General features: G+C 40.8%; 1 protein-coding gene across 1 annotated transcript in view; it reads left to right on the plus strand.

The window, feature by feature from the left end:
- Positions 1–15,305, plus strand: part of LOC147728838 (uncharacterized) — a 1,063,528-nt gene that overhangs the window by 657,444 nt on the left and 390,779 nt on the right. The window contains exons 10-11 of the mRNA XM_086963349.1: positions 12,519–12,579; positions 14,062–14,209. Of these exons, the coding sequence (XP_086819475.1) occupies positions 12,519–12,579; positions 14,062–14,209 (209 nt within the window). The remainder of the gene's footprint in view (positions 1–12,518; positions 12,580–14,061; positions 14,210–15,305) is intronic.

The following is a 15,305-nucleotide window of genomic DNA, read 5'->3' on the forward strand; positions in this document are numbered from 1 at the left end:
ACATGTTGAGCAGTATTCACAACTGTGGATCCCTTGCACCAGAGGGAGATGCAAAAGTATTCTTAATTCTTTCATTCCTGCCTTCCTTATAGTGTTGGAACAAACCAAGTTGTCTTTAATATTTTTATTGTACTTAAGAGCAAACAGTGGTGGTTCATGAGTCTGGGAAAAAGTGTTTCAGTTCCTTTTAATCCTCTTTTTTATTGCATTTCTAATTCTATTGAAGGTTGTGATACAGACCAAACTGTTAATTTTCTTTTTCTTTTTCAATTCCATAAAGGTTTTCCCTTGGTGTATACCAGGCACATATCATTGCTCACTTCAAAAGCTTCGTGGAGTAGAGTCTTTCACAGTATAGGAAACAAGTTAATTCCTCCTCATGGTCTTTCCCTATCATGAGGATATCATTGATATATCATTTCCATAATGTGATTTGATGCATGAAGGGATTCTCTTTACAAATCCATTTTTCCAAGTATGCCGCCATAAACATGATTGTCATTTCCGGGGCAAAGAGGAGCCCATTGCTGTCCTCTTGACTAGGAAATAAAACTGTTGATAGAACTGAAAAAAATATTTCTCAGAGATGTCTCATCCATTTTTAAGATGAATTCCTTTGGAACTGCATGTGGTCTTTCTTTCATTTCCAAAACATATTCCATGACTCCCATCACAACTTCTTGAGGTATGTTTGTGTATAAACTTACAGTGTCGAGTGTGAATCGTATGTCCTTAACTGCATTAAAATCGACATTTTCGACCGGATTAATGACATCCATCATGCCCCTCAAATAACTCGGAATGTAAATGATTAAAGGTTTTTTGGCCACAGGTTCAAGATAGAATCCACATCTGACAATATAGGGCATCCTGGTTGATTTACTGGATTTATTTGGATCTTAGGCAGGACGTATATAATTGGAGTTCTGGTATTTTTGTTGATAACAAATTCTTCTTCTTCATTTGTCAACCACTCTCCATTTCTATTATTCGCTATCAATTCTGATTTTTTATTTTGTATTGATGGATAGGGGTCCCAAGAGATAATACAATAATGTTCCTTGTTTTGAAGCTGTTGCATGATCTCTTCCATATATTTAGTACTATTCATAATGGCAGTTGCTACCGCCCTTAACCACTAGCTTCATTATGATATCCTCACTGTGTATTACCAATTGGATTGAATGATGTTCTACTTAGGGACCTTTTTTCTTAAGGTATTTGATATACTATATCTATACTTAAGATGTAATACTTAAAATATAATACTTGAATTTCTAATTAAGACTTGCAAATAATATTTAACATCATAAAAATGAATACTTGAGTATTAAACACTCACCATCCATATCACAAATATTTTAAAATCAAAATACTTACTTACTAATAATCATTTTTGAAAAATTCATTATAAAACCAACACTTATTCTAAAGCATGCATAGTAGATTCAAGCGTAGGGAAGGCAACTGTGTTAAAGACAATGTGGGTAAAGACTGTGTGGTGAAGGCTGTTCCACCTCAGTAAACAAATGTTCATTAAGCATCTTTAAAGTATCCTGGCCTTCTTTTTAGTAGCTTGGCTGACTTCAATACTGAACTTTTGAAGAGATGATTTGAGGGGTAGAGGTCAGAAGCATTAAAAAAATGCTGTGAGTTAAAAACGCATATCCATACTAAATGTATGTTTTTTAAACACTGACGCAGAATGCAAGGTCTTTAGACTGTCATGACAGTGCCTCACAAAAAGAGTATTGTCACTGTGGAGCTTGGTCCTCTCAGCTGGGTCATCCCCAAATTTGCTGTATCCTCCTGTGTTTTAAGCCTGTTAATGGGGGCTCTTAGGACTCTGTGCACTTAGCATTGCTAACCTTCAACATGATGACATTGGCTTCCACCAAATTGGCACCTTTAGTTCACCTGGATATCCCTAGTAAAGTGGTACTACATGTACCCAGGGCCTTTAAAATGACATGGTACTATTGGGCCAGCAGCACTAATTGTGCCACCCACTTAAGTTGCCCTTTTAAACATGTCTCAATACTGCCATTGCAGCCTGTGTGTGTAATTTCTATTTCAACCAAGCAAAAGAAACCTTTTGCGAGGCCTCAAACTTATTTTCAATACATATCAGTCACCCCAAGCATAGACCCAAAACAGCCAATAGGGCAGCGTGCAGTATATTTAAAAAGTTGGACATGGATATTTAACTTTCATATGTCCTGGTAGTGAAATCGGTTACATTAGATAAATAATAACTTTCATTTGGCTGCAAGTAGGAAAGGCGAGTTTGGTCTCTAAACAATTGAAATTTAAAATCCTCTTTAATAGTAAAGTTGTATTTTAAGTGATAATTCTGAAACTTCTACTTTTAGAATTTTTGTATTTTCTTGTCCCAACCATTTGGTGTGAGCAACCTGTATCCTGGGTCACATCAGTAGGTGTAGCTGGCAATTGATCTTTGTGTATTGCTCCCAGAAAGTAATACATAGGGGGGATAGGTGTGTCAGGATGGGCCATCTCTGTCAAGATGAGAGGGAGGAGGTGTCACCTACCACACTTGTACATCACAAAGACTCTGCCTCTGCACACTTACAAAGGGTTTCCCACTAGCCTTTTGTGCCCAAAGACAAGCTCTGGACAAGACAAGGAGGAAGGAAATTCGGGACACCTCTGTAGCTGGAGAACTCTAGAAACTTCTCCCACTTCAGTAGTGAACCCTCAGACCCAACTCTTCAAATCACTTCTCGACCCATGTCAGGAAGAATGACTGCTCAGCTGTGAACTTTACCCTGCTGACCTGCGTGCTGACCAAGGACTGGTTTGCTTCCCAAAGCCTGCTGTTGCTGCACCAAGCCTCTTCTGCTGCTGCAAGCCACCCTACTGAATTCATACTGCCTGTGTGGACCCAGGACTCCAAAGAATCTTCAAGTGCCAATAGGCTGCCCCCCTCTTCAAGCCACAGGGACATAACTGACTTCAAGGTTGTCGCATCTCCATGCATCTTGTTGCAATGAAACACAGCTCCCCAATGACTCCAGCGCCAGTGCAATGCAGCTCGTCCTTAACGCATTTCAGTGTAAGTCCTCTCAAGCCCCAGCAGCTTCTTCTACACAGACCCACACAGGACCAATGGGATGCATCTCATCCCTTGCACAGATGTACCACAGGGCAAGTCTCTGGAAGTCCCACCTTCACGAAGACTCAGTACCTCGCATTGCTGCTCTTTGTCAACAGTCATTGATTCCACTGCTGTGTGATGTATTTCGATGTTGGACCTCACATTACAGCTCTTCTTCGACGGTTCCTTGACGCCAGCCCGCACAGATCGACGTAAGGTATTCATATCTCAATGCCAAGACTACTAGGCACTTTTCAGTCAACAGAATTCAGTCCGGTATCAGGCCCATGTTCCATCACTGTTGACTTTAACTTGTAACTTGGACCTGTTCACCCATGATCAGATAACCACATTTGCACTTTTTCCTTCTGAGGGGCTGATTACGAACATCATTCGGTCAGACTCCCATTGATTTCAATGGGAGGCTGTGTTCTGAATGAGAACACAAGCTCCCATTGAAAAAAGGGGAGGTTGGGTAAAAACGTGCACCCTGTGGCCGGCACCTCAGGGTGCCTGCATTGCTGTAAAGAGGGGTCCCATGGGCACCCCCATGGACCACAACTGGAGGTCTATGGGTGAAGGGGGCCTGATACGGGCCCCCAAAGACAGCTGTTTCATATCGGACAGACCGATTTGGAATGGCTGTCCGAATCGGTCATCATAATCTCTTGTTCGGAAACCGTGCCCATAGAGCTGTACGATTCGGCTCCGAACGACTCGGGCTGCCCAAATCTGGTTTGGAAGCACTTCTGTCAGCCCGGATGGTTTCCTTTCATCATAATCAGTCATTCAGAAAGGAATCCGATTCGGTCTGAAACATAGGTTCCAAATCGGATTTGCCGAATCCTGTTCAGAGCCTTTTCGGATGGCATCATAATCGCCTCCTAAGTATTTGATTACTACAAAATCTTTAAAATTGTATATCTCCAAATCTACAAATTGGATATTTGTTATTTTGGTGTCAAATAATTTGTTAAATATTACTCTATTTTTCTAACTTGGTGTGGGACTGTTCTTGCATATATTTTTCACCTTGTAGCTGTTTATGTGCTGCATAACTACTTTGCACAATGCCCTTAAGTTAAGCCTGCCTCCTTTATGGCAAGATACAAGAGGGTTATAGCACAGGTTAATTTGGGGTGTGCTTGTGTTTCACCCTAACCGTAATTGTGGTTGCTGCTTGAGTAGGGTTGCACCACCCTCAACCAGTAACTCAATTATCTACAGGGTCACACAACCGGGAAAAATATTAAAGTAGAATATTAATTCATCCATTGTTAGACTTGGCCCTTTTTGGCATGTTCACCCCTGAACTTTTTGCCTTAAGCTCTGACATTGAGATAGTATTTTTATGCCTCTGGGGACTTTAGCACTGTGGCCCAGTGTAAAGTGTGTGCGCTCTTTGAGTGCGTGTGGTGAGATTGGCCTGCCCTCCAATCGGAATGCATGGAGGATAAGTGTATCCATGGTAATTCCTGGTATGAGAGGAGTGCAGGTTCAAATTTAGTATGCATGAACTTGTGAAAATAAATGCTGTGCAATGGTGTGTGCAGATTTATGGTGAATGGTGAAGAAATGCCACTTTTAGAAGTTGCCGTTTCTGTGTGCTATGTGTCTGCCTGCCTGATGTGAATTGCATGTCTGGCTTGTGATTGACAGGAGCTGAGAGTTGTGGGTGGCTCCAGGAGGGACAGGGTGAGTCTGCTAGGCTGAATGGGACACCTGGGCTGAGAGTAGTGGGAGAAGAAATCCCTTGGCTCTGAATAGGTCTGTGCCCAGGCTGTACAATGCTGGCTCCGCCCCCTTTTTTATGTCTGATCACTGAGCCCCACCTGACAAAGGGGAAGAGGAGCTTTGCAAAACAAAGTGCTCCAAATCCCCCCCAAACCAGTTCTGACTGGTATTCCCAAGCTCTGTCATGTGACGCAAAGGGAAATGGAATATAGGAATAGGGGCTGTGACCCTATGAAAATGTGCTGTATTTGTGCTGTTCCTGCTGGGGCGTGCCGCTGCTGGGGCCCAAAGGGGCCTACCATGAGGGCTTGCCTCCCTGGGCCCTGCATTGCCCCATCAACACTTTTGCACATTCATTCTAAGCGCACATTGAGAGCCCGGGCCTTCATTTGATCTTCACAACTGCCCAGCAAGTAGTGGGCAGATGCAACATTTAGGCCATTCTTCCTTTGGGGGTCTATCTTTTGAGTTAGGACTGAGGTGCACTCCTTTGCCCCATACTTTCACAGCTGCGCAGCACGTAGTGCCAGCTACAAGATTCAGGTATGTGCAAGTGCGCACCCTTGACTTCCGCTGCCTTGGCAGCGCACCCTGACTTTGGGACATAGGGCATTGGAGCCCCTCTGCGATGGCCAGTTGGCCAGGGAGACTGTTGGGTTTGTAGGGCGCCCGGCCCTAATGAGATTTATGTGGTGCTAGGAAATGTGATTTATATAGTATAATTGACACACCCTGTTTTATACCTCTAAATGTTGTTTTTATGATTATGAGGTTGTTTTGCATATTATGGTTTATGCTAGTGAGATTATGTTCCACTGAAATTATTTCCTAATTTGAGTATGCTTAGGAGGTTAGGGTCTAATGTGTTTAGACTTATGAGATGATTACATAATGTGTTTATGCTGGTGGGGTTGGCGTAGAATGTAATTCATGCCTAATGTGATACTGTGCATAATGTAGTTTATGTTACAGGCTGATGCTGAGTAGAGTGGTTACCAGTGGTTACTGGTTGTACGTTTATGATATGTCTTACTTTTACTAAGTGTGCTTTGTGATGGTTGTGACAGTGGTCCAGTGGGCCCTGTCAGGTGTATATAATCCCTTGGAGATATGACCTAGTGCCAGGAGGCACCACGTATATTATGTGAGTACTATTCTAATGTGTTATAAGAATACAATGGATATTTTTGATATAACCTTGCATGGAGTTCCTTTTGTGGTGTGCCGGGGATGTTGTTGCTGTGTGCATGTGCAAATGCTTTACACATGGCTTCCGGGATAAGCCTGACTGCTCGTACCAAGCTACCAAGGGGGTGAGCAGGGATTATCTTTGGCGTGTAACTCCCTTGCTCTGACAAGAGTGGTGGTCGGAGCCTGGCTTTGGCGCAAGCCTTAGCCAACCAGAGATCCCATTTCTAACATCCATCTACTGATATGTGGATGATTTGGTGAATCCGAAAATTCTACTAAAAGATCCACCCTTTAACAACTGCCTTTCTCTCCCCATATCCCTACCACCCTGTACTTTTTGCAAGTACCTACACTTCGGTTTACCAGCTTACGGTATGCACAGCAAACTGTCTACACTTCCTCCCCACTGCAGGAGTAAAAATACCTTAGCCACAGTCCAAAGCTATTATACAAATAGGTGCAAAAAGGGAAAAAGGCACAAACTAATGTCTCCTTGCAATGAGTGAACCTGCGTTACATGATTGCTCTAGTGTCAATTTACCAGGTATTTTTATGAAAGGGTAAAACGCGGTTGCATATTTTAGTTGTTTTTAATGATGCAGCATTATTGCAAATGTAAGACATTTTTGAAATTTCAATCCAAGATTTGAAAAAACTTCGACAAAATAAATTATTGCTCTTGAAAAATAGAGAAAAAAGAAGAATATATTATTCACGTTTTTTATAGACAAAAACAGTGTGCTATGAAATGTGCTCCACAATTTTTTATTAGACCCTTGGGATCTATCGCCTTCGTCTCTGTAACAGTTATAATACAGAATGTCTTTTTTCTTCACCTCGTCGCTGTTGAACAGTTGTCACTTCATTGTATCTGTATTATAAATCTTCCTTTGGGCTTCGGGGTACCTCACTGAAGTGAAGAGAACATCTCTGTGCCTTTGTGCACTACCTATCTCTGTCTCCTTCTCTTCGCTTTTTTTTTCTTCAACAAGTTCACTAATCTTGTATTTATAAAAAAGTCTGAACTGCATCCGCCGGCACGAGAATTATGTGAGTGCTATAATGGTGTGCTCCTTTCCTCCCCGAACTGTAAAATGTAATTAACGGTTCAAAAAGGCAGCACATTTTACACAAGGAGAGGCATACTTCCTTTCTATTCGTAAAAAAAGAGATTACAAGTGGTGCAGTAAGTGTCACTGAGGTCGAGGTGTTCAGTTCGGTAGGCCACAAATATCTGAACTGCAAGATGCAGGACAAAACATTTTGTGAAAAAGAAAGAACAAAAAACAAGAGTTTTGACCGCTGACAACGAGCATCCAGGACAGGTCGCCCGTTTATCATTTAACCTCTAAAAGGTATTCGGGTATTATGCAATTACTTTACCAGGTCACTAGTAACCTCCTCATTCTATCAATAATTTTTTTATTGTTTACATTTTTGTAAATATGATTTGACACACACATTGTTCAAGTCGTGCAATAAGTTTGGTATCATATGAATCACTCTTCTGCTGAGGATTGATTACTTCAGTACATGTTGATACGCTCTTACATAACTTGCAATGTGTATTTGCTGTACAGATAGCAATTTCTGTTTTATAAACAAGTATGTTGTTTATTTGCTTTAAATATCTAATGTTTTATGGGCTTCTGCTCGAAATAAACTATTTTGACTGACTAGTAGTATTTTTCAGTTATACATATGACACTGTGTCCACCAGCCACTGGGAGCTAGATGTCTCTTGTGTGTGGATGCCCTGTAGACATGGTGCCATGTTTTCAACAGAAAAGTTCACCCCTTTGCTTAAATAGGAGGAATGTAAAGTGAAGAAACATCTTTCATAAAATATTAAGAGGTAATTGAAAGTGGAGAAAAACATTGACTCATGTAAATATTTGTATGCGCTTAAAATGTCTCCCATTTAAAGAAATTACACTTTTTTCAATTATACATATGGGGTATCTACTGGCCAATGGGAGCAAGAGGCCTGCTCTTTGAAATGGGATACAATTAAAATAAAGAGTTAACTTCATTATTAAGTTACCTTCTTTTTAATGTTATCCCCTTTAAAAGCATTCAGAAACATAATGATGTTCTGCTCTAATATTGAGATGACAAGGACTTTTATTTAAGATTGAAATACTTCAGTGCTTCTGTGCCTCTGTTCCCTGGGTTATAAATCTGACTCTGCCACTGCTCATTATCAGGCATGGTAGTCTGAAGATAATAATGTAAAATAAACACAGACTTCCCTTAACTTTAAAAAGAAAATGTGCTGATTGAAAAATGAACTCAAGGCTGTAAGCTACTCTGAAGGTATCTGTGAGCAACTGGTAGCTTGTGATCCACTGGATTGAAACACATGATATACACACAAGGTTCACCGTAGTCATCTATACCAGCAACAAAAACAAGCATTGTTAAAGCCAATAGGCCTTGCTTTGGCTGCCAGCATTGTGAAGGCTTATTTTGTTTTGTCATGGTTTTTGAACATTTTATTTTTTAGGGTTTGCTGAACTCTCACCAATATAACAAATAAACATTAGCTACAAGCAACAATGTTTTTGGCATCAAAACCACACGTTTGCACTGCAGTCTATATGGTTGTGCTGTATGAGAAGGAGCAGAATGCCTTCACTCACTTCATGGCTCAAGTGGGCTTAATCATTTCACCATGATGTATGCTGGGGTAGGCAGAAGGAAAATGACAATGACACAACAAACTAGAGGATGAACAGGGCTAGATGAAAGCCTCCACAGTTATACCTTTTAAACATTGTTTTTCATTGATTTTCCATATAGACCATAAGAAAAACAGAATGTCACCATCACTTCCATTTAAAATACTTTGATAGGAGTACAATTTCAACATACGCCCTGTGCGTTCCTTTGCATGTGCCTCGTTTTATATTTAAAAGCTTAGTAAAATGAAGAAATCTTGCTAATACCAGACTTAAGAAACAGTGTTAACTATTCACTATGTGGCTGGCCAACATGTGTGCCAATGGTAGGGGTTAAGAATGCCCTGATCAAAGGTTGACCCATTTATCAGGCCAGGAGTTAGCAAACTAATTGCACTGTCTCTAGACACTGATGATAACTTATTACTGAACTTAATGGCGCTTCTTCTTTCAAGTTTAGAAGGATAGAAAAAATGTAACCCCACGATTTGAACATGTTCTTTTCAGGTGAATAAACCATCAGTCAATTGAGTGATATTTGCACACTAGTTTTATGCTGCTCCTGGTTAAACTTAGCTATTGCTATGTTATTATGTATTGCTGTGCACTCCTGGGTTAGGCTCTTATATACTGTCATGACTTATTCTATGTAATGATGTGTTGTGCTATGGTAATTCATGCTGTTCCATGATGGGGTTTGATCTGTTGTGTTATGTTGCATTGTGCAGTGATATGTTGTGTTATGCATCACTATTCTGTGGTATGTTATAGTGTTACAAATACATGGAGCGGCATCTCGCTCCTATCGGACGCACAGCCGAAGTCCTTTTCACAAAAGGTTACTTCATTTTTCAGCTTTAAATTCTTTTATTCATCCAAGTTCATCAAAGTTTTTTACCTTGTTGAAAATTTGTTGTAAACAATCACTTGGGAGACGGGCCATATATGTTCAACACTTCAAATGGTGCAGATTGTCCATCCAGGCCTGTTCTTTCTGCCACACAACACATATATTTTTTAGAAACATCTTCAGTGTTATATCCAATGCATTTCAGGCATTTTCTTTTAACTTCATCAAGGAAGGGAGTTTGACTGGGCCCAAGAGAAGAATTGAGTTTCTTCATGTGTTGCATTGTGTTGTGTTAGTCTGTATATGTTATTGTGTATTGTGTCATACTGGGCTAGTCAATGTTAATTTATGACATATAGACCCCTCCTTTTGCCCGCCCCCTATTGCTGCCCTCTTCTCCCAGTTCCACCCTACACGCCATTTGGGTGCCTTGCAACTACACACCGGAAGCACCTACCTATATTTTGCTGTCGAACATCAGAAGCAGAGATACTTTATGATCAGACACCTTGCATAAGTATCAAGTTTCCTTAAGCCAGTGCTTAATCAATCTGTGTACTTATCCAATATGTTACGTCACACGACACAATTTCTTGCTTTGTTGTAAAACCCAATAAAAACATTAACGATTTTTTTATTTTATTATTTATTTATGGTGATTTGTGTTAGGCTGTGCCATGCTGAGGCATGCCTGGTTTTGTTATTGTGTTTTGTGTCATGCTGTACGTAGTAATGTTAGGGTGTGTATGTTATATCATGATGTGCTGCCCTCTGTGATGTTACAATGTGTTATGGTGTGTCATTTTGACCTATATTGTTTTATGGCATGTTATGTTATTGTTCGTTGTATCACACATTGCAGGGCTATGTTATGGTGTATTATGTTGTGTTGTGCTGTTCTATGCTACATTATATTGCAGAATATTGTGGTATTTTGTGTCATACAGTGCTGTGATGTGTTGTGTTTTGTCATTCTGTGCTATGCTATTATATATTAGAACATGCCATGTTGTGTATGCTACCTTATTTTATGCAGTATTGCAATATTTGGTTTTGTGCAGTGCCATGCTGATATCATATGGTTGTTGTGTTATGTTGTGTCATGATGTGCCATACCGTGCTTTTTCAAGATGTGTTATGTTGTATGGAGCTTTGCAAATCAGTGTTATGTTATGGTGTGTTGTGTTACGTTGTGCCATGCAATTCAATAAATGTTATGTTAGGGTATGTTATGTTGTGTTGCTCTCTGCTATACTGTTTTGTGTTATAGTGTGTTATGTTATGTTGCACCAATCTGTGCTATGTGTTGCGTTATGCTATGGTGAGTAATGTTATGTCATGTTGTACTATACTGTGTAATGTTAGAAAGTGCTGTATTGTGCAGTGCTATGTTCTGTTATGGAGTGTTATGTTTTGTTGTACAGCACTATGCTGCTATGCTAAAGTTCATTGTGTTATGTTGTTGCATGCTGTCCTGTGTTATGTTAGGATGTGTTATGTGATGTGTCTCCAATACACGTTTGAGGTAGGTGACAGCTAAACTTTATGCATTCCCTCACCACAGCCACAAACACAGGAATGGTGGACGTCATCTTCATTCAGATAGCCTTCCTCGGCAGGAAGGGGTAGAGGGAGCTGACACATCTGAACAGCTGTGTCCTGTCCCCACACAAAAGACTGATTACCCCCACAGATAGCCTGGTAGACAGAGCTGGGATAAAATGGAACCTGGACACTTCAAAGACCCCCACTTCAGTGGCACATTTGGGTATACGTACTGGGGCTCTGACTCTACCAAATCAGTACACTACTCAATCTGTGAAGAACTCTACCTGGAGTAAAGACTGCTGTGCTACAAGGATTGACACTCTGCCTGACTGCGTGTTCCAAGGAACTGCTTCTCTGCTGGGCTGCGCTGACCCTGCTGCCTGCCGATCTCTGCTTTGCTGAAGACACAGACTGGTGCTGCTGGACTCTGCCATCTGTGAGTCCTGCCCTTGCGTGAGGTGTCTGTCCAGTCCTGGGCCTTGGAAGTGGGTTCTTGCAGCTTTTCTTACATTAACGTTGATGCAGCAGTGACTTTGCGCCAATTGGAACCGATGCAACACCTTCACTGCCGATCTGCCGATACAGCGGCCGCCCAAAAACATTTATTCTACAGCTGGCACACCTCGATCACAACAGCAAGCGCGGGTTGTCAACTATCCAATGCCTGCATCGTACGGTGATTTATCAACAAAGCTTCCATGAAACCTGCCTCAATCCATGAGATCGATGCAGTGATTCCTCAACTCCTCACCTTAAGTCCTTGACCTTGACTTTTTGCTCCATCCAAGGTACTTTATCAGTGGAACGTGTCTGAATACTGTCGTTTTTAGATGGCCTTCCCTCCATTGTGGTCGGATTGAACTTTGGATTTACCCTGGTCTAGTGCGACCTTAAGCAAACCTTTCAATGCTATTGACTTCTAAGCACTACTTTTGTTTTATTCTTTAAAACTTCATAACTCCAGTTCTACATTTTGGACTTTTATGGGTTTGGTCTTGATTTTCTCATAAAAATATTCTCAATTATTCTAAACCTGTGTGGAGTCTTTTTGTGGTGTTTTCATTGTGTTACTGTGTGTGTGAGTTGCACAGATACTTTACGTATTGCCTCTTTAGATAAGTCTGCCTGCTCTGTGCCAAGCTACCAGAGGTGAGCACAGGTTATCTTTTCGTGTGTATCTATCTTTCCCTGACTAGAGTGTTGGTTCCTGCTTGGACAGAGTGCATATCTCTGCTAATCAGAAACCCCCAATCTTACAGAACTGATTGTCATAGGTGTACAGTGGCCTACTCTTAATGATTGCACAAATGAATATTTAGAGTTGGTTTCAAATGGAATATCTTTAAAAAATAATGTGGATATGCAAAGCTAACGTTTTTACTTTTCTGTTTTCTAGGGCTGGTACAACAGTTGTTTTAGATAGTCTCAGCTCTTCCTTCCTGGTGGTGGTCAAATCAGTAAGTTTACATCAGTTTTTAATGTTGCATTTCTACATTCTAAAGTGTAGACTAAATTTCAATAATTACAGCCATTCCTCTAGATATCATTCCATCCATCCATCCACCCTCACACCCACATATCTACAAACTTCATTTACATCCTCCAACTACACTGACCCATCCGTAACTGTCGCTCTTTCCATCTGCCTGTGCTTTCATCCTTCTATTTTATTTGAATGCAGTTGTATTTTTTGAAGACTTTGATTCATATTGTTGACAAACAAAAACAATAAAATATCTAGGGTTGCAATAGAGGACGCAAAAAGATAGAAACAAAAAATAAAATTCCTCTTTCTTGAACAGTAACGGCTTATTAGCATTCTAATCAGAGATATAACAAGATAAAGCTAATTGTCCTGCCCTTGGCAATCAGGTGCAATGGTTAATTCTTATTGTTTATTGCAAGCCAGTGCCACAAAAGATGGCTGCCATACGCTTGTATTAAAACTGTTATTAAATTTTAAACTGAAAAAAATAATCATCATGTATATAGGGGTACTTCTTAAAAGGCAGGTGTACTCAGAGCAGTTATCGAAAACCTTTTTAGTTTTATGCACGTCACTGGAAAGCATCCTTCTTATTAGCGTAAAGGAATTGTACTACCACCCTTGAATTATTTTCATCTGAAGACATAGGGAGCATATTAAGACAGGCGATAACATTATCGCAGTTTTAGCGGCAGAAAACTGCTGCTAAAACAGCGATAATGGGCTAGATAATATGCTCTATGGAATTCCAATTGAAGCCCATGTTAAATGTGAAGGACATCTAACCTGAGCTTCCATTGGAATTCTAAAACCCATATTAGCAAGCCCATTATCGCCGTTTTAGCAGCAGTTTCCTGCCACTAAAACTGCAATAATTTTAATGAGGTTCTTGCTAATATGCCCCCTAGTTATCCCTGCATCAGAATTCCAATAAAATTATAAATGCTTTGGAAAAACTTGACTGAGTCTTCCACTATCCTGAGGCACTTCTAGTTCTCACCTCTGCTTCACCAGTGGTTCTCATGGAGCGCTATGAGGTTATTGATCTGCATCGAACACCACTTACAACAAATGCCTTTCTGGGGTGCGCTGATTCTCAGCAGTCGGCCTGCTAGGCACCCCCCCCGCAGTTAGTCCTGCCTATTACAAAGCCCCGAAATAAGGGAAACCTACTGGGTGAAGAAATCATATTTTATAAGGATGCTCCTAGCTGACCAGCAGAAGGCAGCAGTAGGTGTATTCTGAAAGTAGGAGCACTATTGCTTTATAGATAAAAGTTTGCCAATTCTGCCAGCGGAAGTGACTCTTCCTGTATGTTGAAATGTACGCTTTAAAAGTGACGTGAACGTTTGACAGTTTGATGATTACAACAGTTTTGAATGGTGGCATAAAAAATAACTCTGTTATAATAAATAACATGGTTTGTGACTCTTGTATATCTATGCTTTGGCAGGGTCGATGCCTTATAGTAACAAACCTAACCCAAGAGAGACGGTCTGCATGCTCAAGTGCAATGAACAACTACTCTTCCCTTCTGAAGAAATTCCCAACAATACAATTTATTAGGGAAAAGGCTGATTTCATCAGTACCTATTTAGAAAGTAAGTATTTCCCTATTTTATGGTGCCTGATATGGTAGTCGACTAAAATGAATCTTGTTGATGTAATTTCCAGTTAGCAATGTTAGGCCCTCATTCTGGTTGCTGGATAAAATATCAAATCGTGTGTACAAGAGTTTGCACCTGCTATCTGATCAGAGTTGTGCAGTAAATTCATCTGGGGCAAGTTGCCCGTGGTGATTTTATCTCCAAAAGTGTTTTAGATCAGGGAGTAAAATACCTTGTGGATGAACTTATACCTCACTGAAATAAATCACTTTTTCAACATTATCCAACACAACTTGCTCCACAGAATAACTGGAGGATTTTTTTCCAGGAAAGAAGGTTATTCATTGTATGAAATTGGGTTACTGGCTTAGGGGGTGAAACCCGACTCAAGCCGCAATCACAATTCCTGTCAGGAGGAGGCACAAGCAATCCCCAAATTAACCTGTGCTCAACCCTCTGGTAGCTTGGCACAGGCCAGTGAGGTTTAATTTAGACTTAACTGAGAGACAATGTGCAAAATATTTATGTAGCACTTCAAACAGTAGTAAATTGAGAACACAAATCAAGACATTTGCCACATAAATTTAGAAACATAGAGTACATTTTAATAGATAAATCATGACAAGAATGAGAAAAATCCATTCAATAGAAATAGAGATATGCAGGTTTAAAGATTTCAGTAAATAAAGTTCTAAAAAGCACAAAGCACCGAGGAGCTGTGAGACGGAACCTGTTTCATTGCAGAGGCTGCCGTCGACAAGAGATTTGTGATGCGAGGACCTGCATCGGGAACGCTTTGCATAGGCATTGGGCTTTTCTGTGGCATGGCAGAAGCTTCTAGATGTTTTCCTTTGAAATCCACAGGCATTCTACCCTCCCTGTCCTGGCTCCAGACTTAGGGGCAGATTAGGATTGCAGTTTTTCCGCATCCTCCGGGCCGGCGGAAGCCACCGCCGGCCCGGAGGATGCGGAAAAACCGCAGCGGACCCACCAAACACCCACCGCCACATTAGGATGGCTGGTGGGTCCTGGTTTCTGTCCGCAGCTTTTCCGCCGCGGTTGACTTACAACCGCAGCGGGAAAGCCCTAA

The sequence above is a fragment of the Lissotriton vulgaris genome, chromosome 3_1 (genome assembly GCF_964263255.1).
Source record: "Lissotriton vulgaris chromosome 3_1, aLisVul1.2, whole genome shotgun sequence".
Taxonomy (NCBI): Eukaryota; Metazoa; Chordata; class Amphibia; order Caudata; family Salamandridae; genus Lissotriton; species Lissotriton vulgaris.